Raw genomic sequence first — 27,645 nt, forward strand, 5'->3', positions numbered from 1 at the left:
CACCTGCTCCAGGAAACAGAAACCACCCTGGGCACCGCCCCGCCCTACTGACGCACAGACCCTGAAATGAAACCGGCGCCGGTAGTGAGGCACAGCCAGCGAGGGCTTCGGCCACCCCGGGGCTTCCCAGGTATGTGGTCAGGCGGGGCTGAGACGGGGCTCAGCCTGGGGCCCTCTCTCAGGAATACCTCTTTGCCATTCATGATGGTGAGTCTAGGGAGTCCCCCCAGAGCCTCAGCCGCGCTGGGCCCTTGAGGAGAGAGAGCATGGTGCCAGAATGGGCCAGAGGAGGAACGGGGCTGGTGCGGTCCAGAGGGCCCAGGGATGCTGGGGGTGCTTACTGGAGGAGGGGACATTATAGGGATCATTAGAAAATGGAGCTGGAGTCAGGCAAAGAGAGAGAGAGCCTGGTCAGCTTTGAGCAGGGCAAGCATGTCCTTAGGGCTGGATTTAGGAAAAGGGAGGTGGAAGAGGCCCCCATGGCAGTGTCAGAAGATTAAGCACTCGACTACTAGCAGTTAGCAGTTCAAACCCAACCAGAGGCACCTCAGAAGAAAGGCCTGGCGATCTGCTTTCAAAAAGTCACAGCCTTGAAAACTCTATGGAGCACAGTTATACTCTGCACGCAGGGGTTGTCAGGAGTCAAAGTAGACTCAATGGCAACTAGCAACATCAAATGGGTTCATTCATTTGGTCTGGAACTAGATCATCATTTATCAGCAAATACTCTGCACCCTCCTCTGTACCTGCACAGCATCGTGTGGTGCTAGGGACCCAGACCACTGAAAACCCTCAGACTGGGAGAGACAGTCAGACACAGACACACCAGCTCTGTCGAGTCAGAGCTGGGCCAGAAAAGAGAGAGGAGTCTCAGAAGGAGAATGGAGGACAGAGGGGAGACAGGACTTATTCTAGGGGGAGAGACAGGAAGACTGCCTGGAGGAAGGGACATTTTTACTGGGTTTTGAAGGGTGAATAGGAGTTCTCCCAGGTAGAAAAAAAGAACAAGCCTATAAACATTACCAAGGTCACTGGGTGGTACAAATGGTTCACACTCCACTACTACCTAAAGGTTGGTGGTTCGAACCCTCCCAGCGGCACCTTGGAAGAGAGGCCTGGCGATTTGCTTTTGTAAAGATTACAGCCAAGAAAACCCTATGGAGCAGTTCTACTCTGTAACATATGGGGTCTCCATGAGTCGAAATCGACGCTACAGCAACAAGTTTTGTTTTATAAACATTACCCCAACCTAGGTCACGACTGGGTTCATAAATATTTATTATACGCATACAATGCTTATTCTGTTCCAACTACCTTCCAAGGTAAATAGCACCATTATCCACAAATTACGGATGAGGAAACAGGCACAGAGGTTAAGTGATTTGCCCAGGTTCACACAACAGGTAAGTGAGAGGGCTGGGATTTGAACCTGGGCCATCTGGCTCCAATTTCAGGCTCTTAATCGCTTTGTTGTCCTGCTTTATGAGATATTTCTTAAAATATCCATTTCATTACACTTGGCCCAGAATCTCCTTCAGCCCCTCCCCAGAGGGTGGGTTGATCATCTTTCTTCTGGCAAAGAAAGTCAATATTGACTGAGGTTGATCAACACACCCCTTCCCAGAGGAAACAGCCCAGCAACAGTAATCTTCTTCGACAATGAAAATTTAGATGGGGCCAGTGGGGGAGGCCTGGAGCTCCAATGTGAGGACAGAATTAAGGGTATGAATGGGTCTTATGTGGTTCACCTAGCAGGGTATGACCCTTTTGCTGGTTTTACAGTGATTTAATATCTTTGCGCAAATTGGTGCTGTTTTCTTTCTCTAGACCAAAACAGTTGCCGTTGAGTTGATTCCAACTCACGGCGATCTCATGTGTGTCAGAGTAGAACTGCTCCATAGTATTTTCAACTGCCAATTTTACGGAAGCAAATTGCAAGGTCTTTCTTCCAAGGTGCCTCTGGGTGTATTTGAACTGCTAACCCTTTGGTTAGCAACTGAGTGCATTAACCATTTGCAACACCCAGGAGCTCTGCCTGGCACACAAGACCAAAACACCCATTGCCTTCGAGTCGATTCTCTTGGCAACCCCAGAGTAGACCTGTTCTCCATAGAGTTTTCAGTGGCTGATTTTTAGGAAGCAGATTACCAGGCTTTCTTCCAAGGCGCCTCTGGGTGGGCTCGAACCTGCCACCTTTTGGTTAGCGGTCAAGCGCTTAACCATTTGCACCACTCAGGGACTCCTTCTCCAGCTCCTTGTAAATGGTTCACAAAGCCCAGTGTGACCTTGAGCTTAAATCAAACTTGTTGAGAACATGCATCTGGACTAACAATACACCTGACACACTGTAGTTACTCTATCAGTGGCTGTTGCTTGTGGCAACATTGGTGGCAAGGCCACTGCTTTCGGCCACATTTCTCTAGTGTTTCACCACGTTGTGGCAACCTTGTGTGCACCCACTGTTTATCAGCTGCCTCTCATTCACACCCCGCCAGGGACATTGACATTTACTTAGTATTAAATAAAGTCTGTCCTGAATTTTTTTTTAATTTTTTTTGTGCTTCAAGTGAAAGTTTACAAACCAAGTCAGTCTCTCATGCAAAAATTTATATACGCCTTGCTATATACTCCTAGTTGCTCTCCCCCTAATGAGACAGCACACTTCTTCCCTCCACCCTCTATTTTTGTGTCCATTCGGCCAGCTTCTGACCCCCTCTGCCCTCTCATCTCCCCTCAGGGCAGGAGCTGCCCACATAGTCTCATGTGTCAACTTCATCCAAGATGCTCACTCATCGCCAGTATCATTTTTATCCCACAGTCCAGTCCAATCTCTGTCTGAAGAGTTGGCTTTGGGAATGGTTCCTGTCTTGGGCTAACAGAAGGTCTGGGGACCATGACCTCTGGGGTCCTTCTAGTCTCAGACCATTAGGTCTGGTCTTTTTACAAGATTTTGGAGTCTATATCCCACTGCTCTTCTGCTCCCTCAGGGTTTCTCTGCTGTGTTCCCTGTCAGGGCAGTCATTGGTTGTAGCCAGGCACTACCTAGTTCTTCTGGTCTCTGGCTGATGGAGTATCAGGTTTATATGGCCCTTTCTGTCCCTTGGGCTCATAATTACCTTGTATCTTTGATGTTCTTCATTCTCCTTTGCTCTAGGTGGGTTGAGACCAATTGTATCTTAGATGGCCGCTTGCTAGCGTTTAAGACCCCAGACATCACTCTCCAAAGTGGGATGCAGAATGTTTTCTTAATAGATTTTATTATGCCAATTGACTCAGATGTCCACGGAAACCATGGTCCCCAAACCCCCTCCTCTGCTACGCAGATCTTCCAAGCATTCCATTTATTCAGGAAACTTCTTTGCTTTCAGTTTAGTCCAGTTGTGCTGACCTATCCTGTGTGTTGCCTTTCCCTTCACCTAAAATGGTACTTATCTACTATCTAATTAGTAAAAAACCTTCTCACTCCCTCCCTCCCCACTACCGTAACCATCAAAGAATATTTTCTTCTGTGTTTAAACTATTTCTTGAGTTCTTATAATAATGGTCTCATACAATATTTGTCCTTTTGCAGCTGACTAATTTCACTCAGCATAATGCCTTCCAGATTCCTCCATGTTACGAAATGTTTCATGGATTCATCATTGTTCTTTATCAATGTATAATATTCCATTGTGTGAATATACCATAATTTATGTATCCATTCATCTGTTGATGGGCACCCTGGTTGCTTCCATCTTTTTGCTATTGTAAACAATGCTGCAATGAACATGGGTGTGCATATATCTGTTCGTGTAAAGGTTCTTATTTCTCTAGGATATATTCCAAGGAGTGGGATTGCTGTATCGTATGGTAGTTCTATTTTTAGTTTTCTAAGGAAGTGCCATATAGCTTTCCAAAGTGGTTGTACCATTTTACATTCCCACCAGCAGTGTATAAGTGTTCCAGTCTCCACAGCCTCTCCAGCATTTATTATTTTGTGTTTTTTGGATTAGTCCCAGCCTTGTTGGAGTTAGAATCTCACTGTAGTTTTGATTTGCATTTCTCTAATGGCTAACGATCGTGAGCATTTCCTCCTGTATCTGTTAGCTACCTGAATGTCTTCTTTAGTGAAGTGCCTGTTCATATCCTTTGCCCATTTTTTAATTGGGTTATTTGTCTTTTTGTAGTTGGTTTTTGCAGCATCATGTAGATTTTAGAGATCAGATGCTGATCGGAAATGTCACAGCTAAAAACTTTCCCAGTCTGCAGGTAATCTTTTTACTCTTTTGGTTAAGTCTTTTTTTTTGGATGAGCATAGGTGTTTGATTTTTAGGAGCTCCCAGTTATCTAGTTTCTCTTCTGCATTGTTAGTAATGTTTTGTATACTGTTTATGCCATGTATTAGGGCTACTAGCATTGTCCTTATTTTTTCGTCCATGATCTTTATCATTTTAGATTTAGGTCTTTGATCCATTTTGAGTTCGTTTTTTGTGCATGGTGTGAGGTATGGGTCTTGTTTCATTTTTTTCCAGATGGATATCCAGTTATGCCAGCACCATTTGTTAAAGAAACTGTCTTTTCCCCGTTTAACTGACTTTGGACTATTGTCAAATATCAGCTGCTCGTATGTGGATGGATTTATGTCTGAATTCTCAATTCTGTTCCACTGGCCTATGTATCTGTTGTTGTACCGGTAGCAGGCTGTTTTGATTACTGTGGTGGTGTAATAGGTTCTAAAATCAGACAGAGTGAGGCCTCCCATTTTATCCTTCTTCTTCAGTAATGCTTTATTTATCTAGGGCCTCTTTCCCTTCCATATGAAGTTGGTGACTTGTTTCTCCATCTTATTAAAAAATGTTGTTGGAGTTTGGATCGGAATTGCATTGTATCTATAGATTGCTTTTGGTAGAATAGACATTTTTACAATGTTAAGTCTTCCTATCCATGACCGAGGTATATTTTTCCACTTATGTAGGTCTCTTTTGGCTTCTTGCAATAGCGTGTTGTAGTTTTCTTTGTATAGGTCTTTTACATCCCTGTAAGATTTATTCCTAAGTATTTTGTCTTCTTGGGGGCTACTGTAAATGGTATTGATTTGGTGATATCCTCTTGGATGTTCTTTTTGTTGGTGTAGAGGAATCCAACTGATTTTTGTATGTTTATCCTGTATCCTGATCCTCTGCTGAACTCTTCTATTAGTTTCAGTAGTTTTCTTGAGGATTCTTTAGGGTTTTCTGTGTAAAAGATCATGTCATCTGCAAATAGAGATACTTTTACTTCTTCCTTACCAATCTGGATGCCCTTTATTTCTTTATCTAGCCTAATTGCTCTGGCTAGGACCTCCAGCACAATGTTGCATAAGCATGGTGATAAAGGCATCCTAGTCTGGTTCCTGATCTCAAGGGGAATGCTTTCAGAGTCTCTCCATTTAGGGTAATGTTGGCTGTTGGCTTTGTATAAATGCCCTTTATTACGTTGAGGAATTTTCCTTCTATTCCTATTTTGCTGAGCGTTTTTATCATGAATGAGTGTTGAACTTTGTCAAATGCCCTTTGTGCATCAATTGATAAGATCGTGTGGTTCTTGTCGATGGATTACAGTAATTGTTTTTCTAATGTTGAACCATCCCTTCATACCTGGTATGAATCCCACTTGGTCACGGTGAATTATTTTTTTGATATGTTGTTGAATTCTATTGGCTGGAATTTTGTTGAGGATTTTTGCATCTAAGTTCATAAGGGATATAGGTCTGTAATTTTCTTTTTTTGTGGTGTCTTTACCTGGTTTTGGTATCAGGGATATGGTGGCTTCATAGAATGAGTTTGGGAGTATTCCATCTTTTTCTATGCTCTGAAATACGTTTAGTAGTAGTGGTGTTAACTCTTCCCTGAAAGTTTGGTAGAACTCTGCAGTGAAGCTATCCAGGCCAGGGCTTTTTTTGTTGGGAGTTTTTTCGTTACCATTTCAATCTCTTCTTTTGTTACGGGTTTATTTTGTTATTCTACCTCTGTGTTAGTTTAGGTAGGTAGTGTGTTTCTAGAAATTCATCCATTTCTTCTAGGTTTTCAAATTTGTTAGAGTACAATTTTTAGAAATAATCTGATACGATTCTTTTAGTTTCAGTTAGGTCTCTTGTAATATTGCCCATCTCATTTCTTATTCAAGTTATTTGCTTCCTCTCCTGTTTTACTTTTGTCAGTTTGGCCAATGGTTTATCGATTTTGTTAATTTTTTCAAAGAATCAGCTTTTGGTCTTGTTAACTCTTTCAATTGTTTTTCTGTTCTCTATTTCATTTAATTCTGCTCTAATTTTTATTATTTGTTTTCTTCTGGTGCCTGAGGGTTTCTTTTGTTGCTCTCTTTCTATTCGTTCAAGTTGTAGGGATAATTCTTTGATTTTGGCCCTTCTTTTTGGGGTTTTTTTTTGGGGGGGGTGTGGCTTTATTGATATAAATTGACCTCTGAGCACTGCTTCTGCTGTGTCCCAAAGGTTCTGATAGGAACTGTTTTCATCCTCATTGGATTCTATGAACTTCTTTATTCCATCCTTCATGTCTTCTATAACCCAACCGTTTTTGAGCAGGGTATTCTTCGGTTTCCAAGTGTTTGATTTCTTTTCTCTGCTTTTTCTGTTATTGATTTCTACTTTTATGGCCTTATGGTCAGAGAAGATGCTTCGTAATATTTCAATGTTTTGGATTCTCCTAAGGCTTGCTTTATGACCTAGTATGTGATCTATTCTAGACAATGTTCCATGTGCACTAGGAAAGAAAGTATACTTGGTTGAGTGTTCTGTATATGTCTATGAGGTCAAGCTGATTGATTGTGGCATTTAGACCTTCCGTGTCTTTACTGAGCTTCTTTCTGGATGTCCTGTCCTTCAACGAAAGTAGCATGTTGAAGTCTCCTACTATAATCGTGGAGCTATCTCACTTTTCAATGCTGATAGCGTTTGTTTTATGTATCTTGCAGCCCTGTCATTGGGTGCATACATATTTAATATGATTATATCCTCCTAGTATATTGTCTCTTTAGTCATTATATAGTGTCCTTCCTTATCCTTTGTGGTGGATTTAACTTTAAAGTCTATTTTGTCAGGAATTAATATTGCTACTCCTGCTCTTTTTTGATTGTTGTTTGATATTTTTTTTCCTTCCTTTGAGTTTTAGTTTGTGTCTCTAAGTCTAAGATGTGTCTCTTGTAGGCAGCATATGGACAGATCTTGTTTTTTAATGCATTCTGCCGCTCTCTGTCTCCCTGTTGGTGCATGTAGACCATTTACATTCACCGTAATTATGGATAGGTATGAGTTTAGTGCTGCCATTTTGATGTCTTTTTGTGTGTGTTGCTGACAGTTTCTTTTTCCCACTTAATTTTCTGTGCTGAGTAGTTTATCTTCATATATTACCTTTTCTTATTCGTTGTTGATTTTGTTTCTGCTGAGTCTCTTTTTTTTTTAATTTGGATGAGTAGGATTGTTAATCTCCTTTGTGGCTACCTTAATATTTACCCCTGTTTTTCTAAGTTTAAACCTAACTTTTATTTCTTTATATCACCTTATCTTCCTCTCCATATGAAAGATCTATGACTACATTACTTAGTCCCTCTTTATCGTTTTAATGTTTTCTTCTTTGACATAATAACATCGCTATTTCCCTGTTTTGAGGGTTTTTTTATCTTGATTTATTTTTGTGATTTCCCTATCTGGGTTGACATCTGATTGCTCTGTCCAGTGTTCTAGTCTGGGATTAATATCTGATTTTCTAACCAGAAAAGTCCCTTTAGTATTTCTTGCAGTTTTGGTTTGGTTTTTGCAAAGTCTCTGAACTTCTGTTTATCTGGAAATGTCCTAGTTTTGCCTTCATATTTGAGAGACAATTTTGCTGGATATAGGATTCTTGGCAGGCAATTTTTTTCCTTCAATTTTTTATATAAGTCATCCCATTGCCTTCTTGCCTGCAGGGTTTCTGCCGAGTAGTGTGAGCTTATTCTTATTGACTGTCCTTTGTAGGTGACTCTTCGTTTATCCCTAGCTGCTCTTAAAATTCTCTATCTTTGGTTTTGCCAAGTTTGACTATATGTCTTGGGGACTTTCTTTTAAAATCTACCTTATGTTCAATGAGCTTCTTGGGTTGATATCTTCTCCTCTTTCACGATATAAGGGAAGCTTTCTGCCAACAAATCTTCAGCAATTCTCTCTGTATTTTCTGTTATCCCTCCCTGTTCTGGTACTCTAATCACTCGTAGGTTATTTCTCTTGATAGAGTCCCACATGATTCTTAGGATTTCTTCATTTTTTTTAATTCTTTTATCTGATTTTTCTTCAAATATATTGGTGCCAAATGCTTTGTCTTCAGTCTCACCAGTTCTGCTTTCCACTTGCTCAATTCTGCTCCTCCAGCTTTCTACTGAGTTGTCTAATTCTGTAATTTTATTGTTAATCTTCTGAATTTCTGATTGCTGTCTCTCTATGGATTCTTGCAGCTTATTAAATTTTTCATTATGTTCTTGAATAACCTTTTTAATTTCTTCAACTACTTTATCTGTGTGTTCCTTGGCTTGTTCTGCATATTGCCTGATCTCCTTCCCGACGTCTTGAAGAGTTCTGTATATTAAACTTTTGTATTCTGCATCTGGTAGTTCCAGGAAGGCACCTTCATCCAGAAGATCCTTGATTCTTTGTTTTGAGAGCTTGTACAAGTGATCATGGTCTGCTTCTTTATGTGATTTGATATTGACTGTTGCCTCTGACCCATCTATCAGTTATTGTGTTAGTTTATTTTATGTTTGCTTACTGTATCCTAGCTTCTTCCTTTGTTTTGTTTTAATGTGCCCAAATAGGTTGCTTGAGTGAGCTATCTTGATTATTTTCGCCTTTGGAGCTCTGACATGCTGTCACCAGATGGCTAGAGCTGGTACCAGGCATATCAGCCTAGGAATCCATTCACTTTTCTTGTATGGATTCAGCTCAGGTATCCAGGTAGTTGGTCATCAAGTGTGTGGTACAGGCTCTGTCCTCCAGTCTTAGAGGGGCAGGGGTGATTGGTGTATGTACAGGTATCTGGTTGGAGCAGGGGGTCATGGTCTGAACAAGGCAGGGGGCTGACAACCATCTCCTGAGTGTCTGTGAGGAAAGCATGATTCCTGTTCCCTAGAGTGCACAGGCGGGTGGGTTCTGCAGATGGACCATAGGCACCCAGTGCTTTTGATTGTAAGGACTGGGAGGTACCAGTTATCCTTGGACCCCTGTCGTGGGTGGCTGCATGATGTGAATGGAGCCACCAGTCCTTAGGCCCCTGATGTGGGGAGGTGAGGACCCTGTTTAATAGGCAAAGTGGTGTCAAACATGAAACACCTACCTCTCCACCGCACAGCTGAAACAGTTGCAGTCTGCCAACAAGGGTCTATTCTCCTGAAATAGGCCCACACAGGTCCATGCAGGGGGGGAAAGTTATTCAAAGTCCATGGACCATTTATGCCTGGACAGGAGCTGCTTCTGTCCTGAGCTCCCCAGGTTAGTGGAGCTGGCAGATTATCTTTTTCCCCAGTTGTGAATTTATTCTTTCTCCAAGGCTGAGAGAATGGCTCAGAGTGCTTAGCAGGACCTAGCTCATGTTCGTGTTCCACTGCCATAGAGTCGATTCTGACTCACAGCGACCCTATAGGAAAGAGTAGAGCTGCCCAATATAGTTTCCAAGGAGCGCCTGGCAGATTCGAACCACCAATCTCTTGGTTAGCAGTCGTAGCACTTAACCACTATGCCACCAGGGTTTCCGGACCTATCTCGGGCTCAGGGAAATCAAAAGCCACTGAAGCATGCTTGGAGGCGGGGGCCGTGGTAAAATATATGCAAATACTTAGCTTTTGCCAAGAGCACCATTCTTCTCTGGTTCCAGAGATGTGAGTAGGCTGTGTGGCTGACTGTCTCTCACTGAGGAAACTGTGGCTGAAAGCTACCACCAGCCTGCTGCAGTTGCTCCCGGGAATGGTGCGTGAGGGTTCTTGGATTCGGGTCCAGCAACTCCTCTCCACTTCTGAACCGTCTCTCCCCCTGCCATTAGGTCCGTTTTCTAACTTTGCATTTGATGTTCAGGGCTCCTAGCTTGTCATGAATATAATCGTTTCACTTGTTTTTTAGGGTATTTGTTGTAAGAGGGTTCACCAGAAGCATCTGACTACTCCGCCATCTTGGCCCCGCCTCCTGTTCTGAAATTTAAATACTCTGTTTTAAAGCGAACTTTCTAGCACTCATATTAATGACGTGATAAGAATAAAAAGGAGGACACGGTGGTTCAGTGGTAGAATTCTCACCTTCCATGCAGGAGACCCAGGTTCGATTCCTAGCCAGTGCACCTCATCTGTAGCTACCACCTGTCTGTCGGTGGGAGTTTGCATGTAGTGCTACGATGCTGAACATGTTTCAGCAGAGCGTCCAGATTAAAACAGACTAGGAAGAAAGACCTGGCAATCTACTTCCAAATATTAGCTGATGAAAACCCTGTGGATCTCAATAGTGTGACCTGAAACCAATCGTGGGGATGGTACAGGACCGGGCAGTGTTTCATTCCGTTGTGGATGGGGTCTCCATGAGTTGGGGCTGACTTGATGGCAGCTAACAACAACAGCAACAAGAATAAAAGGCAAAGAAAAAAATTGTTGGAGGATATTTAGGAAAAGTCAATGAATTAATGTAGAGAAAGTCTCTGGCATACAGTAGGTTCTTGACAAACACAAGCCAATTTTAAGCCCACTTCTCTGTCCAGCCTGGAGGACTCCTCGGAGGAGGTGGCAACATAAGCTACAATAAGACAGCAAAGGTTTGTGGGAGGAGACCAGCCTTGACTCTCTCTCCTCCCTCCCCCAGGTGCAACTTCCAGGGAGCCATGATGGAGATCAGGAATCTGCCCCCACCGCTGCCTCCACGGCTCGACTGGTTCGTGCATACCCAGGCTGGCGAGCTGGCCCAAGGTGGCATCCCTGAATGGTTCCATGGTGCCATCTCTAGAGAGTGAGGACACACCCCACCTTTCACCCTTCCCTTCGCCCTCTTCCCCACCTGCCCCCATCCCAGGCTGATTTGCAGAATTCAGAGCTCAACTCAGTGTCTCTGAAGTCATGCAGACTTAGGGTGGACTCCTGCCTCCCCTGTGGATTTGCTGGGTGACTTTGGGCAAGTTGCTTCCCTCTCTGATGTTTCTGTATACAAATGTCCACACACCACATGCTGCCAGGAACCTGGCAGCCCACGTCCTTCACCTAGGCCAGGCTTCGGCAATCAAGATGGCCTCAGAATCCTTCTTAATACAATGCCCCAAGCAGCTGCTCTCAATCCACCAGTGATGTTCCTCTCTACATTAGACTGTGGCCTCTGAGGACATAAACAAATCCCCCTAATCAGGCATCCCCAGGGCCTGGACTAAACAGATGAAGGAAAGAACATTTAGTGCTACCCTCGGCATGCAGGAAATTGAGAGAATCCCAGGAAGACCACAGAGCGGAGGAACTGGAAATAGTCTCTGGGGCAGGACTGGCCAATAGAACTATAATGCGAGCCACATATTCAATTTAAAATATTTTAGTAGCTACATCGAAAAGCATAAGATGAAATGGGTGAAATTAATTTTCATATATTATCATGTCATCATATATTTTTAAGGTCCCTGGGTGGTGCAAAGAAAACCCTGGTGGCATAGTGGTTAAGAGCTCAGCTGCTAACCAAAAGGTCAGCAGTTCGAATCCACCAGATGCTCCTTAGAAACCATATGGGGCAGTTCTACTCTGTCCCATAGGGTCTCTATGAGTCAGAATCAACTCAACGGTGACGGGTTTATGGGTGGTGCAAGTGGTTTGTGACCAGCTGCTAACCTAAAGGCCTCGGTTCCAATCCACCCAGCAGTGCCATGGAAGAAAAGCCTGGGGATCTGCTTCTGTAAAGATTACAGCCAAGAAAACCCTATGGAGCAGTTCTACTTTAACACATGGGGTCTCCATGAGTCAGAATTGACTCAACAGCAATGGGCTTGGTTTATTTAAATCATATTTTAACATATGTTTCTATAACACATTCATATTCATAACACATATTCATATTTAACATATATACAGAGAACAGAGAATATATATTTTGTTGAACCCAGCATATCTAAAATATTATCATTTCAACATGTCATTAATACTGAAAAACCTATTCATGAGGTAGTTTGCATTCTTTTAATTTTTCTAAGTCTCTGAAATCCACATATTTCACACTCACACATAACTTGATTTGGATCAGTCATGTTTCAAGCGCTCAAGAGCTACGTGTGGCCAGGGTCCTCCATATCAGGCAGTGAGGCCTGCAAGCTCCCCAGCTTGTCACGCAGGTCCCTTACCCTCTGTGAACCCCAGATAACAGTAGCGATCATGATAATAATAAGAGTAATAACAATAATATGGTCCCTGGGTGATGCGAACAGTGTGTACCTGGCTGCTAACGAAAGGTTGGTGGTTTGAACCCACCCAGGAGCACTTGGGAAGAAAAGCCTGGCAATCTGCTTCCATAAAGATCACAGCCAAGAAAAACCTATGGAGCACTCCTATTCTGTAACACATGGGGTCGCCATGAGTCCAAATCAACTTGATGGCAATAGGTAGTAGTAGTAACAATAACAACAGCGTATGAGGTAACAATCCCAATATCACAACGTTGTTGTGTTTTGTCCATTCTCACATCAGCCCTGAGAGTGAGGAGTTACTTTACTCTTGAAGAAGCTGAGAATCAGAGAGCGGCAGAGCTTCGCCCAGGGTCACACAGCTAACTGAACAGCCGAGCCGAGTGTTGAACCCAAATGCATCCGAGGGGCAGATCCTGCTTTACTACCGGTGACACCTTGATCTACCCAAAGATCCATTAATAGAGGGACTTCAGGCACTGAAAAGGCAGACAGGGGATATAGGAGGTAGGAAGAAGTCCACTCTGGGGTGGAAGAAGGACTTCAGAGGCCTCCTGCCACCTCTTGGGGGGACATCCCTGTCCCTGGACATCCCAAGGTCTGAAGCCACCGAGAAAAAGTGCTTTTAGGTTGTTTGTTCATTTAGAGGAGTCCCTGGGTGGTACAAACAGTGAACATGCTCAGCTGCTAACCAAAAGGCTGGTGGTTTGAGTCCACCCAGAGGTGCCTTGGAAGAAAGGCCTGGAGATCTACTTCTGAAAAATCAGCCATTGGAAGCCCTATGGAGCACATTGCTACTCTGACACGTATGGGTTCGCATGAGCTGGAGATGACTTGATGGCAACTGGCTTGGCTTCACCTTTCATGGTGCAGGGTTGGAGGGGTGTCAGTCCTGGGGTGACAGGTGCACCCGGAGTCTGGCCTGGGAGCTGGGTGGCTGGACTATGGCGATTTCCCTCCTGTGTGTGCCCTTCCAGGGCTGCCGAGAACTTATTGGAGCCACAGCCACCAGGATCCTTTCTCATCAGGGTCAGTCACAGCCATGTGGGCTACACGCTCTCCTACAAGTAAGGCTGGGGCTGGGGCAGGGGCCGGGGCCAGGGCAGGGGCAGGGGCAGGGCCAGGGGCAGGTGGGCTCCAGGGCTTCCTTGGCAGGGTACAAGGGGTTCTTCATTCCATAACATCTCAGGGAGCAATCAGCATGGGGGTCTGGCCAGATCCAACTGCAGTGCGAGTGGATGCAGGTCTGGCTGTAACCAGCAGTCACAAGTCCAGTTGCAACTGGGGCTCTGTTTCCCAAGAAGGGCTGCTTGAGTCTCAGAGCTGTCCCCCCACTGCCCCACCATCAACCTGACTCCAACCCAATGGGCCACAGGTATTACAGAGACCCAGGGCAGCCTGGCTGCTTGAGGCCTCAAATCCTGATCTGACATCTCAGAGGATTCAGGAAGAACTACTGTTCAAAAGGCAAATCCAAAAAATTCCTGGTCAAAGGAATAAAAAGTCCAATAGCTCAATCACAAAGTTACCCACAGTAGGAAAGCTTGAGCTCTGAGTCTCGTGGTCACACATGTTCAAGGTTCAGCTCTGCAACTTACATGCTGTGTGACCTGGGGCAAGTCACTCAACCTCTCTGAGCATCCATCAAAGTTCACATGCCTAATATAGGAATGCTAAGATTTAACTCGGGACTCCCTAGGTGGCACAAATGGTTAAGCATCGGACTACTAACTGAAAGGTTGGAGGTTCAAGGCCACCCAGAGGCACCTAGGATGTAAGGCCTGGTGATCTGCTTCCAAAAGGTCACACGGCGTTGAAAACCCTATGGAGCAGGTCTACTCTGCCCACAAGGGGTCGCCATGAATCAGAATTGACTCAGCAGCAAGTAACAATGACAACGAAGATTTAGCTCAGTCTTGATGTGAGGACTAAATGAGATCTAGAAAGCACACAGTAGGACATTAGTAAATGCATGCACTGATTATTGGAACATTTATTGAACACCTTCTGTGTACGGGGCACACAGCTTTAGGCTGGGACCTGACTCCAATAGTCATTATTGTTTCTACTGATCTTGACCCCTAGCCAGGCACCCAGAGCTTTTGCCTTGATTTCAAGTAGCTTGTTGCATCCTCAGAAGAACTTCATGGGGTCAGCCTCAGAAGCCCCATGATGCATATGGGGGAAACTGAGGCACAGTGAGGGGTTACACGGCTAGTTAGTGGAGAAGCCAATGTGAGAGCTGGGCAACCAGGCTGCCACGGCTTGGGGATGCGGTGGAGGTGGGGGTGTCCTGGCTGGAGGGGTTGGGGTGGGATGTCCAGTGGGAGTATCCCACCCCGGCCATGTTCCCCCAGGGCCCACGGCTGCTGCCGGCACTTCATGGTGAAGCTCCTGGACGACGGGAGCGTTGTGATCCCTGGGGAGAACGCAGCCCACGCCTCGCTGGACGCCCTGGTCACCTTCTACCAGCAGGAGCCGATGCGGCCATATGGGGAGCTGCTGACCCAGCCCTGTGGGCAGGTGAGGGGCCCAGCCAGGGCACAGCCCCTCCAGGACCAGGCCTCAGACCCCTTGGCCCCACCCACCCCTTCAGCCTCTCCTGATTCTGCCCCAAGCCCGCCTGTCTTTGTTCCTATCCCCTACAACCTCGCGACTCCTGGTCCCTGTCCCTCCCCCGCCTGGACCATGTGTCTCCCGCTGAGGCTCCCTCTTGGCTTACAAGGGCTGTGGACAGGGCACCCATCAGTGGCTTGTGGGTGGTGTAATTTCTGTAGTAGTGCAGTGGGGAGCACGTGATCAAGGGTCAGTGGCCGGGAAAGAGCCCACGCACTTGTGGGCGGAGCTTATATCCTTATAAGGTGTAGTTGACGAGGCTTCTTTTTTACAAGCGGTCGTGTGTGCTATAACCTTGGCTGATCCATGCGCTCCCGCGCGTGGCCTAGACACCCTGAAGCTACTGTGGGAGGGGCATACTTCCTTACAATACTCAGTGGGCGGCACCAACGCCTAGACGCTGCTGTGGGGGGGGGGCATACTTCCTAACGAAGCCCAGTAGGTGGAGCATACTTTCCCCCACGAACTCTGGGCAGGGCATCCCTAGGCCCCGCCTTCCAGGGGGGTTGTCAGGGGCCCCAGTCCCGCCCCTTCTCCCCTCCTTGGGGCTGAGCTCCAGGCGCACTCTGCCCCACAGGAGGATCTGGCAAACGTGGACTATGAGGATCTTTTCCTTTACTCCAACACATTGGGCGAAGAAGCCGCCAGCCCCACCCATGACCCCAGACGGCACCAGGGGCTCTCCCCTTGCCAGGCAGCCACACCTGAAGAGGTATGCGGGAGAGGGGGTGGGGACTGGCTCCTCTGGCGTAGGGGAGGAGCAGGGTATAAAGAGGCCAACAGCTGCCAGAGGAGACTCTTTTAGAATGAGGGTAGGATCCCTAGCTTGGTGCTTAACAACTTCTACTGATTTCCCAAGGTTCCAAACTGCAACATCAGCTCCTACTTCTCCCCATCACCCACCCAGCCCCAGCACCTCTATCATCCTTCTGTTAATTGGGCCCATCAAGCCCACCAAAGGCCTTTACAGTTGCTGGCCCTGCCTCAGGGCCTTTGCACTGATGTGTGTGCTCTGCTCCCAGATTTACCCTGCCAAGCTTCTTCTTTCAGTTTTCACTTCAAGTGTCTCCTTCCCCGATTGTGGGGTCTAAACTAGCCCTCTGTTATGGCCCCCGGACACCCTTATAGCTCAGTAATGAAGTCACTCCTGCGGTTCACCCTTCAGCGAAAGATTAGACAGGCCTATAAAACAAAATGAGACTAAATGGGGGCACACCAGCCCAGGGGCAAGGACGAGAAGGCAGGAGGACAGGAAGGCTGGTAATGGGGAACCCAAGGTCAAGAAGGGGGGAGTGCTGACATGTCATGGGGTTGGCTACCAATGTCACAAAACAATATGTGTATTAATTGTTTAATGAGAAACTAATTTTCTCTCTAAACCTTCATCTGAAGTACAATAAAAATAAATAAAGTAGCCCTCCATGTTCCCATCACATCACTGTATTTATTTGCTACAGAACTCTTGCTGCAATCTAGAAAGGTCTCGTTTATTTGCGGGTTTCCATGTTTCTTGTCTGCCTCCCCTTTCAGACTGTGAGCTCCGGGAAGACTGAGAATCCATCTGGCTTGTTCACCACTGCGTCCCCCGCCCCTCCAAGAGGATCTGACACATCGAAGGTGCTCATTTAGTGAGTCTGCTGAGTAGACGAGTGAATGAATGGATGAACCGATGAATGTTCCACAGCTTCTTGGGGTTGGGCACAGCAGGGTACTTCTGACGATGGTGGGAACTAGTGGGTGTGCAGGTGGGTGCATCAGGGAAGGCCTCCTGGAGGAGGTGGCATCGAGCTGGGATGTGCAAGGAGAGAGTCAACCACATGGAGAGACTCAGGGAGAGTATTCCAGGCAGAGGGAACAGCATGTGCAAAGGTCCTGAGACTCAGTGTATGAGAGAAGCCAAAGAAAAACAAAAGCCAGTGTGTGGACGGAGTGGAATGAGTGACAGAGAGCTTGTTGGGAGGTGAGGGGCCGAGGTCAGTAGTGGCGGATTCTGTAGGGCTTTGGGGCCCAGTGAGGAGGTGGGATTCTAGTCCAAGTGTGCTGGGCAGCCATGGGAGAGTTTGAGTATGACCGGATTGATGGTGTTAAATGTTCTCTGTGGCTGATGGTGGCGGAGGGGCTGCTGGGGGTAGGGGCCCAGGTGGCAGGGAGGTGGTGGGGGCAGCATCCAGGTGGGAGAGGGTGGCCTAGACCAGGGTGGGCACCCTGAGGCTGGAGAAAAAAGTGGATATTCAGGACATGTTTTGGGAGGGGACTTGCTAATGGCTTGGAGGTGGAGGGTGAAAGGAAGTGGGATGTTGTTGTGGTTTGTGTCCCCTGGAAGCAGTTGTTGTTGGCTGTTACAGAGTTAATTCCAACTCATGGTGATCCCGTGTGTTACAGAGTAGAACCGCCCCATAAAGTTTTCTTGGCTGTAATCTTGATGCCACTGGGGGGTTCCAGCTGCTAACCTGTAGGTTAGTAAAAAAAAAAAAAAAAATGCCATTGAGTCAATTCTGACTCATAGCAACCTTGTAGCAGCTGGGTAGATCAGAGGTCGGCAAACTGTGGCCCACAGACCACATCCAGCTGACCACCTGTTTTCAGATGGCCCCTGAGCTGAGTATGAGTTTTACATCTTTGAATGATTGAAATATCAACAGAAGAATAATATTTTGTGATATGTGAAAATGGATGAAATTCAAATTTCCGTGTCCATAAATAAAGCTTTTGGCAGCCCTGGGTGGTGTAAGCAGTTAATTCACTCAGCTCCTAACTGAAAGGTTGGAAGTTGAAGTCCACCCAGAGGTGCCTCAGAAGAAAGGCCTGGCAATCTACTTCTATAAGATTAGAGCCATTGAAAACCCCATGGAGCACAGTTCTACTCTAACACACATGGGGTCACCATGAGCTGATTTTCTTTTTTAAATAAAATTTTACTGGAACACATCCTCGCTCATCCCTCTACGTATCCTCAATGGCTGCTTTCGCGCTATAAGGCAGAGCTGAGTCTTTGTGGCAGGGACCGTCTGGCCCACAAAGTTGAAGATGCTTACTACCTGGCCCTTTACAGAAAAAAAAATTTCCAGCCCCTGGTTGGTGGTTCACATTCACCCACCAGTGCTGTGGAAGAAAGGCCTGGCAATCTGCTTCTGTAAAAACTACAGCCAAGAAAACCCTATGGAGCAGTTCTACTCTGTAACACATGGGGTCACTATGAGCTGGAGTCGACTCGATGGCAAAGGGTTTGGTTTATTGGTTTGCCTAGAAGATGGAGCTGTTTACTAAGATGGGAAGAATGGGGCATGGGATCAGTTTCAGGGGTTTATACAGGATGTTTCTCAGCCACAGTGAGTCGGGGGGACCCAGGCCCCCATCTCCAGTCCAGACGCAGAGGCTCAGCGGACAGGCTGACTTGAGTCTTACCAGCCCCTCCTTCTAGGCCTCACTAAAGCCAGTCCTGCTCCGCTGGCCAAAGGAAAGGAAGCCTTCAGCAGAGATGGACAGAGCATCCCTGGAGAGCACCGCCTCCTCCTGCCCCACGAAAGCCCCTTTCGGGGTCACCCGCCAGAAACTCTGGAAGAGCCTCAAGACACTCCCCCAAACGGGCAAGAGGGTCCAGCAGCAGCTGAAATCCCACCTGGCAGCCGTGAGTTTGCCATTGCTCTCAGATACCAGGTGGTCCACAACAACTCACAGCTCGGGGGCCAGGGCAAGCAGCCATGAGGATGCGGGTGCTACGAACTGGGAGGACGACGCCTATACCGACTCCTTTGAGGGGTCCCAGGCACCCTGCGAACCCCCCAGAGACAGAAATGCCCTTTCCAGAGAGGCCCTGAGGTCAGTCAGCTGGAGCAGAGTTTCCCCAGGGGACAGAGGTCTGCACCAAGCGGTAGCGAGGTCTCAATCACAGCAGGTATCCAAGCAGGACACGAGGGGCTTGGTAGAACCCCAGGACTGGCTCCCCGAAGAATACCTCCCACCACCGCCGTTTGCCCCTGGATACTGCTAGAGAAGGGTCCACCTGGCTCTGGGACCCTCATGCCAGTGGCTGCCCACCTTTGAACCACCTTGCTCACTGCCACTGCACCAGCCAGCCCATAGGAACCTGGGAATGAAATAAAGATGTTTCTTGGATCTGGTCGTGCGCTTGAAAATGACCTGGTTATTTTAATCGTCACCATCAGAGTACCAGCAATGGTGTGGGGCGCCTACTCTGTGCCTGGCCTCTGAGTTTGCTAATGCTTTTATGCTCCTGAGCAGGCCCACCAGGTAAGCCCATTCTCTGCATTTTTGAGGGGAGACTGAGGCTTGGGGAGGAGAAGAGGCATGCCAAGTTCCTTCCTCACATCATCTGTTCTCTGGTCTAAAATCACATAGCAGGAACTCTTGCCAGCCAGGGCTGCACCTGAGCTCAATGCCAAGTATGTCTGTACCTGTAAATGGGCCCTTCTTCTCGGGTCCTGTGCAGGGGAAAGAGGTGAGGTGTGTTGACTGCTTGGCACACAGCAAGTGCTCTGGGCATCATTAGTGTCAGTATTAAGAGACACATAAGAGCCCCTTTCCTTTAACAAGGGAGGAGGCAGCAGTGTTGTGTGGGGACAGGCTCTGGAGGGAATCCTGATTGTGGTGCTGTGTGACCTTTGGGGAAGTGCTGGACCTCTCTGTGCCTCAGTTTCCTCATCTTGGAGAAATTGGTGATAAGATCAGTCCTTCCTTTGCAGGGTGAACTGGCAGGATATGTGTAAAACCTGGGGCTTTGGTGCATAGGAGGTGTTATGGCTTGAATTGTGTCCCCCAAAAGATTTGTCAAAGTCCTAAACCCTGTTTGAAAATATGGTTTTCCTTTTGTTATGTTAATGAGGTCATGCCATAGCAAGGTGGGTTCTATACCTAATCTCTTCTGAGTGGTGTCCTATGAAAAGGGAAAACAGGAATAGACACACACACAGAGGGGGACGTGTGAAGACGGAGGCAGATGCATCTGTAAGCAGCAAAGTCACGCCAAGGATTGCAGCAGCCGCTGGCAACGAGGAGAGAGGCCTACAGAAGGAATTGACATGGCCAAGACCCTGATTTGGACTCAGCCTCTAGAGCTGTGAGACAATAAATTCCTGTTCCTTCAAGCCACTCACTCATACTTTGTCACGGCAGCCCTACGAGATTAAGACAAACCAAAACCATACCCGTTGCCATCGAGTGGACTCCAAACTCATGGCGATTTTACGTGTTACAGAGTAGAACTGAGCGCCAGAGGGTTTTCTTGGCTGTAATCTTTACAGAAGGAGGTTGCCAAGCCTTTCTTCCATGGTGCCCACTGGATGGGTTTGAACTGCCAACCTTTCAGTTAGTAGTGGAGCACAAGCTGTTTGCGCCACCCAGAGAATTAGGAAACTAAGACAGTAGGTGCTTAGTGAATTAAGAGAGTAGGTGCTTCATAAATGAGGGTAGGGTGGGAGAGAGCATTCTAGAAATGGCACACAATTGGGGTGTCTGGGAAGGTCTCTGGGGGCTGGTCTCAGTTGCAGAAATGACCATTTCTTGGACCAGCTGGAACCATACACAGGACTCCCAGGGTGATCATGGGCGGAGTGGGTGTTGGGCTTCCCAAATTCACAAGGTGTAGTGATCTGAGAGTTCCTTTGGGTGGCACAAATGGTTTGCGCTCAACTACTAACTGAAAGGTTGGTGGTTCGAACCCATTCAGTAGTGCTGCAGAAGAAAGGCCTGACGACCTACTTCCGTGGATATTACAGCCAAGAAGATCCTATGGAGCTCAGTTTCACTCTGTAACACATGGGGTCGCCATGAGTTGGGGTCCCTCAAGGGCAACAGGTTTGGTTTGGGCTTAGTGGTCTGGGATCTGGAGCGAGGTGGGCCTGGGTTCAAGTCCTGCTGCTGCAAATGACTTGCAGCACGCCTTTGGGTGTGGCTGCTCCTCCACCAACCCTGCAGTATGTCATAGATTCAGTTTCTTCATAAACTGTGACTTGCTGTACCTGTTTCAGCGAATGACATTCCCACCACTTCTGCAGAGACCTCCCCTAGCAGCTCGAGTGAATCAGTATAAAGGTTTTGGTCTCTTGGAAGGACTCGAGGATTGAGAGAAAAGAAAGAGGGGGCTTAAGCTTTCAGGGGTGGGGTTCCAGCCTTGAGGGATCCAGCAGGGAGGATAGTGTGAGCCTGATCTTAGTGCCTTATCTGTGTCCACAGAGACCTGTAGCCAGGCTCTTCCAACCCTCACAGTAGAGCGATACCTAGAAGTAATACACCCAGCCCCTTCCTTGTACATATGGGGCAATCAAGGACCAGAGAGGGTGTGTCCACACACAGGGTCACATAGCAAGGGCAGGGGTGAGAATCCAGTCTCCTCCTTCCCACCTGCCAGGTTGAGTCCTCGCAGCAGGCGTGACTCAGTAACACATATTTATTCCTGGAGCCCAGAAACCAGAGTCCACTGTTGGGTGGGGGCACCCCGCCCTCGTCAGCCTGGCCCTTCCTTCAGCCCATCTCAGATTCGGATGTGGAAGGTGCTGTGTGCAAAGGGAACAGCAGTCAGTGTCTCAGGCAGAGTAACCTCCACTTGCCCTCCTCCCCAACACTCCTGCCAAGGGCCCCAAGTCAGGCAGGAAGCTGCATGGGGTGATGGGAGATGAACCCCTCAAGGAGCCCTAGACTGAGACCCTCCAAACCCCACAGGGATGCAGAGCATAATTTTTGGGTCAGAGTTTGCATCACGGCTCTACCCCAAAATTGCTGTGGAACTCTGAGCAAGTGGCTCTCCCTCTCTGGGCCTCAGTTTACTCCTCTGTAGAAGGGGGATATCCACCGTCCCTCCTTCATAGGGCCGTGAAAGAGGGCTAAGGGGAAAAGGCACAGGGCAGACACAGAAGGTGTCCGTCAGTGGTAGGGACTTCCTCCTGCTAGCATGAGTTGTGGAGTCCCTGGGTGATGCAAACAGTGAATATGTTCGGCTGCTAACCAGAGGTACCTTGGAAGAAAGGCCTGGCAATCTACTTCCAAAACATCAGCCTTTGAAAATCTGTGGAGCACGGTTCTACTCTGCCACACATAGAGTCACCATGAGTCACAGTTGACTCGATGGCAACTAGTGGTTTTTTTTTTTTTTCCCAGCTCATGCACAGGGCAAACCAATAATAACAGCAACAACAGTAACGAGAACATGCACTTATTGAGCACCTACTGTGTGTTAGGCGCTGCTTTAAATTCTTTCTGTATGTTAACTCAGAGGTTGGCAAACTTTTTCTGTAAAGGGCCAGGTAGTAAATATTTTTGGCTCTGCGGGCCCTATGGTCCCTGTTGCAACCACTCAGCTTTCAGTGAATGAAGAAACTCAAACAGAGCTCGTGAACTGCCTCCGTATATGGTAGGGGACCCGGGCTGGGGCGGCACCTGAGAAAGTCGGGTGCCCGCAGGATCATGTTCTGAAAGTCTTCCAGGGACAGCCGCCCATCGTGGTCCCCGTCTGCCTCGTCCAGCACCTTCTCGCACACCAGGCTCACCTCCTCAGCACTGAGCTCCCCCCGTGTCAGCCTGGTCACCATCTGCTCCAGGTCCCACGTGCAGATGTAATCATCGTTGTTGAAGTCTGTGGGGTGGGACAGGTGGGGCAGCGGGCAGGCTGGGCTGGCACGAGCACGTCTTATCCCATTTTACAGAGGGGGAAACTGAGGCACCAGGCAGTCACTCGGGACCCTGGGGCAGAATCTGGGTCTTGCTTTGGGATTAGCCAGGGACAGTTTAACAAGTATTTGTTGAACGCCTATTATGTGCCAGGCACTGTGATGACTGTTTTCATTAATTCATCTAACAAGTATTTATTGAGCACCAACCTATTAGTGCCAGGCACTGCAGCAACTGTTTTTCACTCATTCATTCATTCACTCACTCAACAAGCATTTATTCATTCAATGTGAATATGAGTATCAAAATAGGCATGTACTATGTGCTGGGCACTGTGGTGACTTTATTTCATTCATTCATTCACTCACTCTTTTGTTCACTCCACAGGCATTCATTCTTTCCCAGCTATTTATTGAGCACCTACTATGCACCAGGCAGTTCTTTTCATCTTTCATTCATTAATTTATTCATTCATTCACTCAACAAGCATTCATTCATTCAGTATTTATTGAGTACCTACTATGTACCAGGCACTGCAATAATTGCTTTTCATTTGTTCATCCGTTCAACAAATACTTATTGAGCTCCTGCTGTGTGCCAGGTATGGGGGGACAGATGACGGACGAGACAGACACATCGCTGCCCTCGGGCCTCATCAGACAGAAAGTCGCTAAGAAGTGAACAGATTAATGAACAAGCCATTAACTAGCCTTGCTCTGTGCCAAGAGAGAAATAGGATCATAGGGTGGAGCATGACTGGCATGGGGGCTACTTTTGACAGGAGACACTGGGGAAGACCCTCTGAGGAGGGACCATTGAGCCTTCAAGGACAGGAAGGGGCCAGGACAAAGGTGTCCCAGGAAGAACCCCAGTAGAGGCAAAGGCCTGGAGGCAGGCGTACTTTGGAGGCCAGTGTGGCTGGAATGGAGGGAGTAAGGGGTGAGGTCTGGAGGTACCAGGGTGGGGGCAGCGGGCAGGGGAGACACTTGTGATGGCAGAACAGCCCTGCCTGCAGACCCAGCTTCATCCCATCCCTCCCCACGCTCCCTGCCCTGGGGGCTGTGCACACACCGTAAATCTTAAAAGCGTAGTAGGCTTTGAGGTCACGGGGAGCCATCTCGCTCATCACAGAGAACATGTCCAGGAAGTTGTCAAAAGTCATGTGTCCGTCGCCATCCTCAGAGAAGACCTGGGCAATCCTCTGGCGGAAAGGGTTGTCCTGGGGATAGGAGGGAACCAGGGTCTCCAGGGGGCCACGTGGTCTCACTCTAAGCATCCACCTTCCCGGGAACTTCCACGTGTTCCCCCACCAATGTTCACTCCCTCCCACGGTCCCTGGAGAGGACTTCAGGCAACTTCACCCTCTACCTGTGTGGTCTGGGCAGTGTTGACCCACTTCTGGTTCCAGGGGTAGTACAGGACCCAGGGAAGGCCAATCAGAGCATTCCCTTTACCCGGCCACCATGATTGGCTCTGGGGTAGGCATGTGACCCAGACTGGCCAATGAAAGCCTGCCCTGGGACATTCTCAGGAAAATAGGGATGGATGGCTGCTTTCTGATGGTTGCAGAGCTGGCAGAGGATAGCATGGTTCACGGGGCAGGGGGCTCCCCTCACTATCTCAAGAGGAGAGGCTGATTGAAACTAAAGTCTCCTGGCAGGAAAGCAGCCAAGAAGTGGGAGGAGATTTCCAGGCACATCAAGATCCTGGTTCCAGCAGTACCTGAAAGTAGCCCTGCCCTGGATTATTTTTGTTTGCATAAACTGATCTGTTCTGTCTCTCTTGAATGAGGTTTCTGTCACTTGTAATCAAATAATCTCAACTCAGTCAGTTACTAACCATACAACCCCCGTTCAGAGGCACAAATCATGGGTGAAACATCCACCTGAGAAGGACCTGCCTTTAACAGCTCTTTACTATGAAAAGACCACCATCTGTCAGTCACTTTGTTGTACTGTGGTGGCTTGTGTGTTGCTATGATGCTGGAAGTTATGCCACTGGTATTTCTAATACCAGAAGGGTCACTCATGGTGGACATGTTTCAGCAGCACTTCCAAACTAAGACAGACTAGGAAGAAAGACCTGGCAATCTACTTCTGAAACTTAGCCAACAAAAACTCTATGAATCACAGCAGAATATTGTCTAATATATTGCTAGAAGAGGAGCCCACTAAGTTGGAAGGCACTTGACCACAACAATGGATTCAAGCATACCAACAGTCGTGAAGATGGCACAGGATCAGGTAACGTTTCATTCTGTTGTGCTTGGGTCGCCATGAGTTGGGGGCTGAGTCAATGGCAACTAACAACAACAGCAACTCTAAAAAGAACTAACATTCCCTGACCACTTGCCACACAACACGCCCTTTACCTGTGTTATCTCATTCCATTCTCCCAACAATCCTGAGTTTGAATCCTGTCTCTGCCACTCTATGCTGTGGGACTTTGAACAAATGTCTTGCCCTCTCTGAGCCTCAGTGTCCACGTTTGTAAAAAGGAGGTCATTGTAGCACCCACCTCACAGGAATGTGTTACGGTACATCCTACTATTTTTTTTTCCCTGCTTGCCCTCTGGCCTGGGCATACCTTCAGCTCAGGCATGCTGCCAATGAGCTCATAGGGCACCTTCACGTCAGGGTAGCTGGTATAGTCGAGAGGGATGAGCTGGGGAGCCAGGTCCTGGTAGCGGTAGAAGAGCCTAGTGTTGGAGGGAAACAGCAGGAAGGGCTGGGAGGTAGGAAGGGACATAGAACTCCATCCTCCTCTCTCATTATTGAAACTACACACCCCACCTTGAAGAATGCTCTGCCCCCTGCCCCCCCAAGGGCCATCAGCCCTGGACCCAGCCCTTGAGCAGTCGGAGCCAGACACACACAACTCCACCTGCCTAGCACTACCTAGATTCTGAGGCCAGCTCGCCACTCAGTGCCCTCACCTGGTGATGCCATACTGTCATTGGGCATGCTGGGCAGCAGCCTTGTAGAAATCATCCTTCATGAGCCTGGGGCCCCCAAGCTTCTAGCAACTATCTGTTAGGGGACACAAAAGCCCCTGATGGCTAGGTTCCCAGGCCTAGGGGAGCCTGGAGTGTGAGAAACATTCCAGGGAGTAGGAAGGGCTTCCTGGAGGTCAGGGCATTGGTGCTGAGCTTTGAAGTGAGAATAGGAGTTTACCAGGCAGATGGGATTGGCAGAAGGGAGGGTGTTTAAATCCTGATTTCACACCAAGCATTCAGAGAATCCGAGTTCATCTATGAATCTCTGGACATGTCACAGTGTCTGCAAGACCCTGCTTCTGAAGACCCCCATCTACATACCTTCCTTTCCTTCTTCTGTAACAGCAGGCTGGGTTCCCCCAACAGAGCATAGCAGAGCAGAGCAGAGCAGAGAAAAAGGGCTCATGTGACCTTTCTCAAAAGAGCACAAGAAAGGCATTTTGGAAAACACCAGTGGAGGCCACATACACTGCCTCAGTTGTAAGACCAGCTCTCCACTCAGTGCCCTCACCTGGTGATGCCATACCTTCATTGGGGCATACTGAGCAACAGCCTTCCAAAGGCCATCCTTGTTGAGTCTGGGGTCCCCAAGGCTCTAGCAACTGTCTCTTAGAGGGCACAGAGCCCCCTGGGTCATATAATGATTAGGAACTCACTGTGGGGGAGGTTTGAAACTTCAGTCCTAACCACCTAGACCCCTGCCTGTGTCCCTTCAGGGGACAGGCTGGGTTGGGGTTGCTGTGTGGCCTTGAGCAGGACTCTCTCCCCCTCTGGGCCTTGGTTAGTCGGTCCAAAAAAAGAGATGCTTGGGGCAAATGAACTGTTGGCCCTCTGCCCCTCTGCCCTGGGACTCAGAGTCAGCCCTAGCTAAGCCTCAGTTTCCCCATCAGTAATCTGATCATGATGGCCAGGGTGACCTGCGAGCTGTCCTCACCCAGACAATGGGACTTGCTGGCGAAAGGTGCTGCCATCAATAATGGATGTCCGTGCCCACACAGTTGAGGCCTTGGCCCCGATCATGCTGCAGCCAAACCCTGGCCAGCTTGGGTTTCACAGCTCCAAGTTCATGGTCAGGGCCTCCAGACAATGGCCCCCCAGGCTGAGTGGTGACATGCCTGTACACCCTGGGCTCATGCCAGAGCCCTGCCTCAGGCTTGGGCCACCTCCCTGCTCTTGCACCTTGATGCCAACCCATAGCCCAGACCTGGCTCTGGCGTCCTGCTGGAGCTCCCAGCCTCCAGTCTCAGCCTCCACACACTGGCCTCCGAGGAGTCTTTCTTACACACTAACCGACCATGTCTTCTCCTGCTGTGGCTCCCCGGCACCCTTGGGAGAAGCCCAAGCCCACCAGCCTGGAAGCCACTGTAACATGATGAGATGGGACTTCTCAGCCTCCCCCCTCTGCCTCCTCCACTGACCATGCCTCCACCAGCCACCCCACATCAGCACTTTAACCTTGACGCAAAGCATCAAGCCAGTCAAATTACAAATATCCTCCAGAAGTGAGTAGTAAGTTGTTTCCAGGTCATAAGTGCTAATATGACAAGATGCAACTTCTCGGCCTCCCCTTCTCCGCCTCCATCCCCTGACCGTGCCTGTGCCACCCCCTCCCCACCATTAGCACTTTAACCTTGACAATGAGCCTGTCAAATTCCAAATCTCCTCCAGAATGAACAGAAAGGCGTTTCTATGTCTTCCCTCCTTCCTCACCAGACTGACCTCATGATCTCCTTCCTCGTGAATAAGGTGCAGTCCTGTGGAGAGAGATGCTGGCTCGGCCCAGACCCTACTTCTGGGACTCACTTTCTCTTCTGCCAGCTCTCACCCCTCTGTGTCGGATGCTGCACCCAGAGCCGCACCATGAACCCAGGACGCGAGGATGCTGTCCCCATGTCTCAGGCCAGAGAACTGAGGCTGCCAAGCCCACCACGGGCCCAGCCCACTCCCTACCTGGTAGGCTTCCAACTGCTCATGACTGAAGACCGCCTGCTTGTTGCCCAT

The 27,645-nt window shown here is 48.1% G+C and overlaps 2 protein-coding genes across 4 annotated transcripts; one reads left to right on the forward strand and one right to left on the reverse strand.

The window, feature by feature from the left end:
• HSH2D (hematopoietic SH2 domain containing) lies at positions 1-27,624 on the forward strand. 3 transcript variants are annotated; one of them, XM_023552268.2, is made up of 7 exons: positions 3-130; positions 10,844-10,987; positions 13,388-13,477; positions 14,768-14,933; positions 15,604-15,738; positions 16,557-16,643; positions 18,448-27,624. In XM_023552268.2, the coding sequence occupies exons 2-7, from the start codon at positions 10,863-10,865 to the stop codon at positions 19,015-19,017; spliced, it is 1,173 nt and encodes a 390-aa protein (XP_023408036.1). In that variant the 5' UTR covers positions 3-130; positions 10,844-10,862; the 3' UTR covers positions 19,018-27,624. The 3 variants fall into 3 exon arrangements, with proteins under 3 accessions (XP_023408037.1, XP_023408036.1, XP_023408035.1); XM_023552269.2 differs by lacking the exon at positions 13,388-13,477 and having other exon boundaries at positions 1-130; XM_023552267.2 differs by lacking the exon at positions 3-130 and having other exon boundaries at positions 10,874-10,987; positions 12,694-13,477.
• CIB3 (calcium and integrin binding family member 3) lies at positions 22,238-27,645 on the reverse strand. Its single transcript, XM_023552266.2, has 5 exons — positions 27,595-27,645; positions 27,364-27,398; positions 25,236-25,347; positions 23,721-23,868; positions 22,238-22,614 (listed from the first exon to the last, which is right to left on the reverse strand). The coding sequence occupies exons 1-5, from the start codon at positions 27,643-27,645 to the stop codon at positions 22,343-22,345; spliced, it is 618 nt and encodes a 205-aa protein (XP_023408034.2). The 3' UTR covers positions 22,238-22,342.

The sequence above is a fragment of the Loxodonta africana genome, chromosome 3, assembly GCF_030014295.1.
Source record: "Loxodonta africana isolate mLoxAfr1 chromosome 3, mLoxAfr1.hap2, whole genome shotgun sequence".
NCBI classification, from domain to species: Eukaryota; Metazoa; Chordata; class Mammalia; order Proboscidea; family Elephantidae; genus Loxodonta; species Loxodonta africana.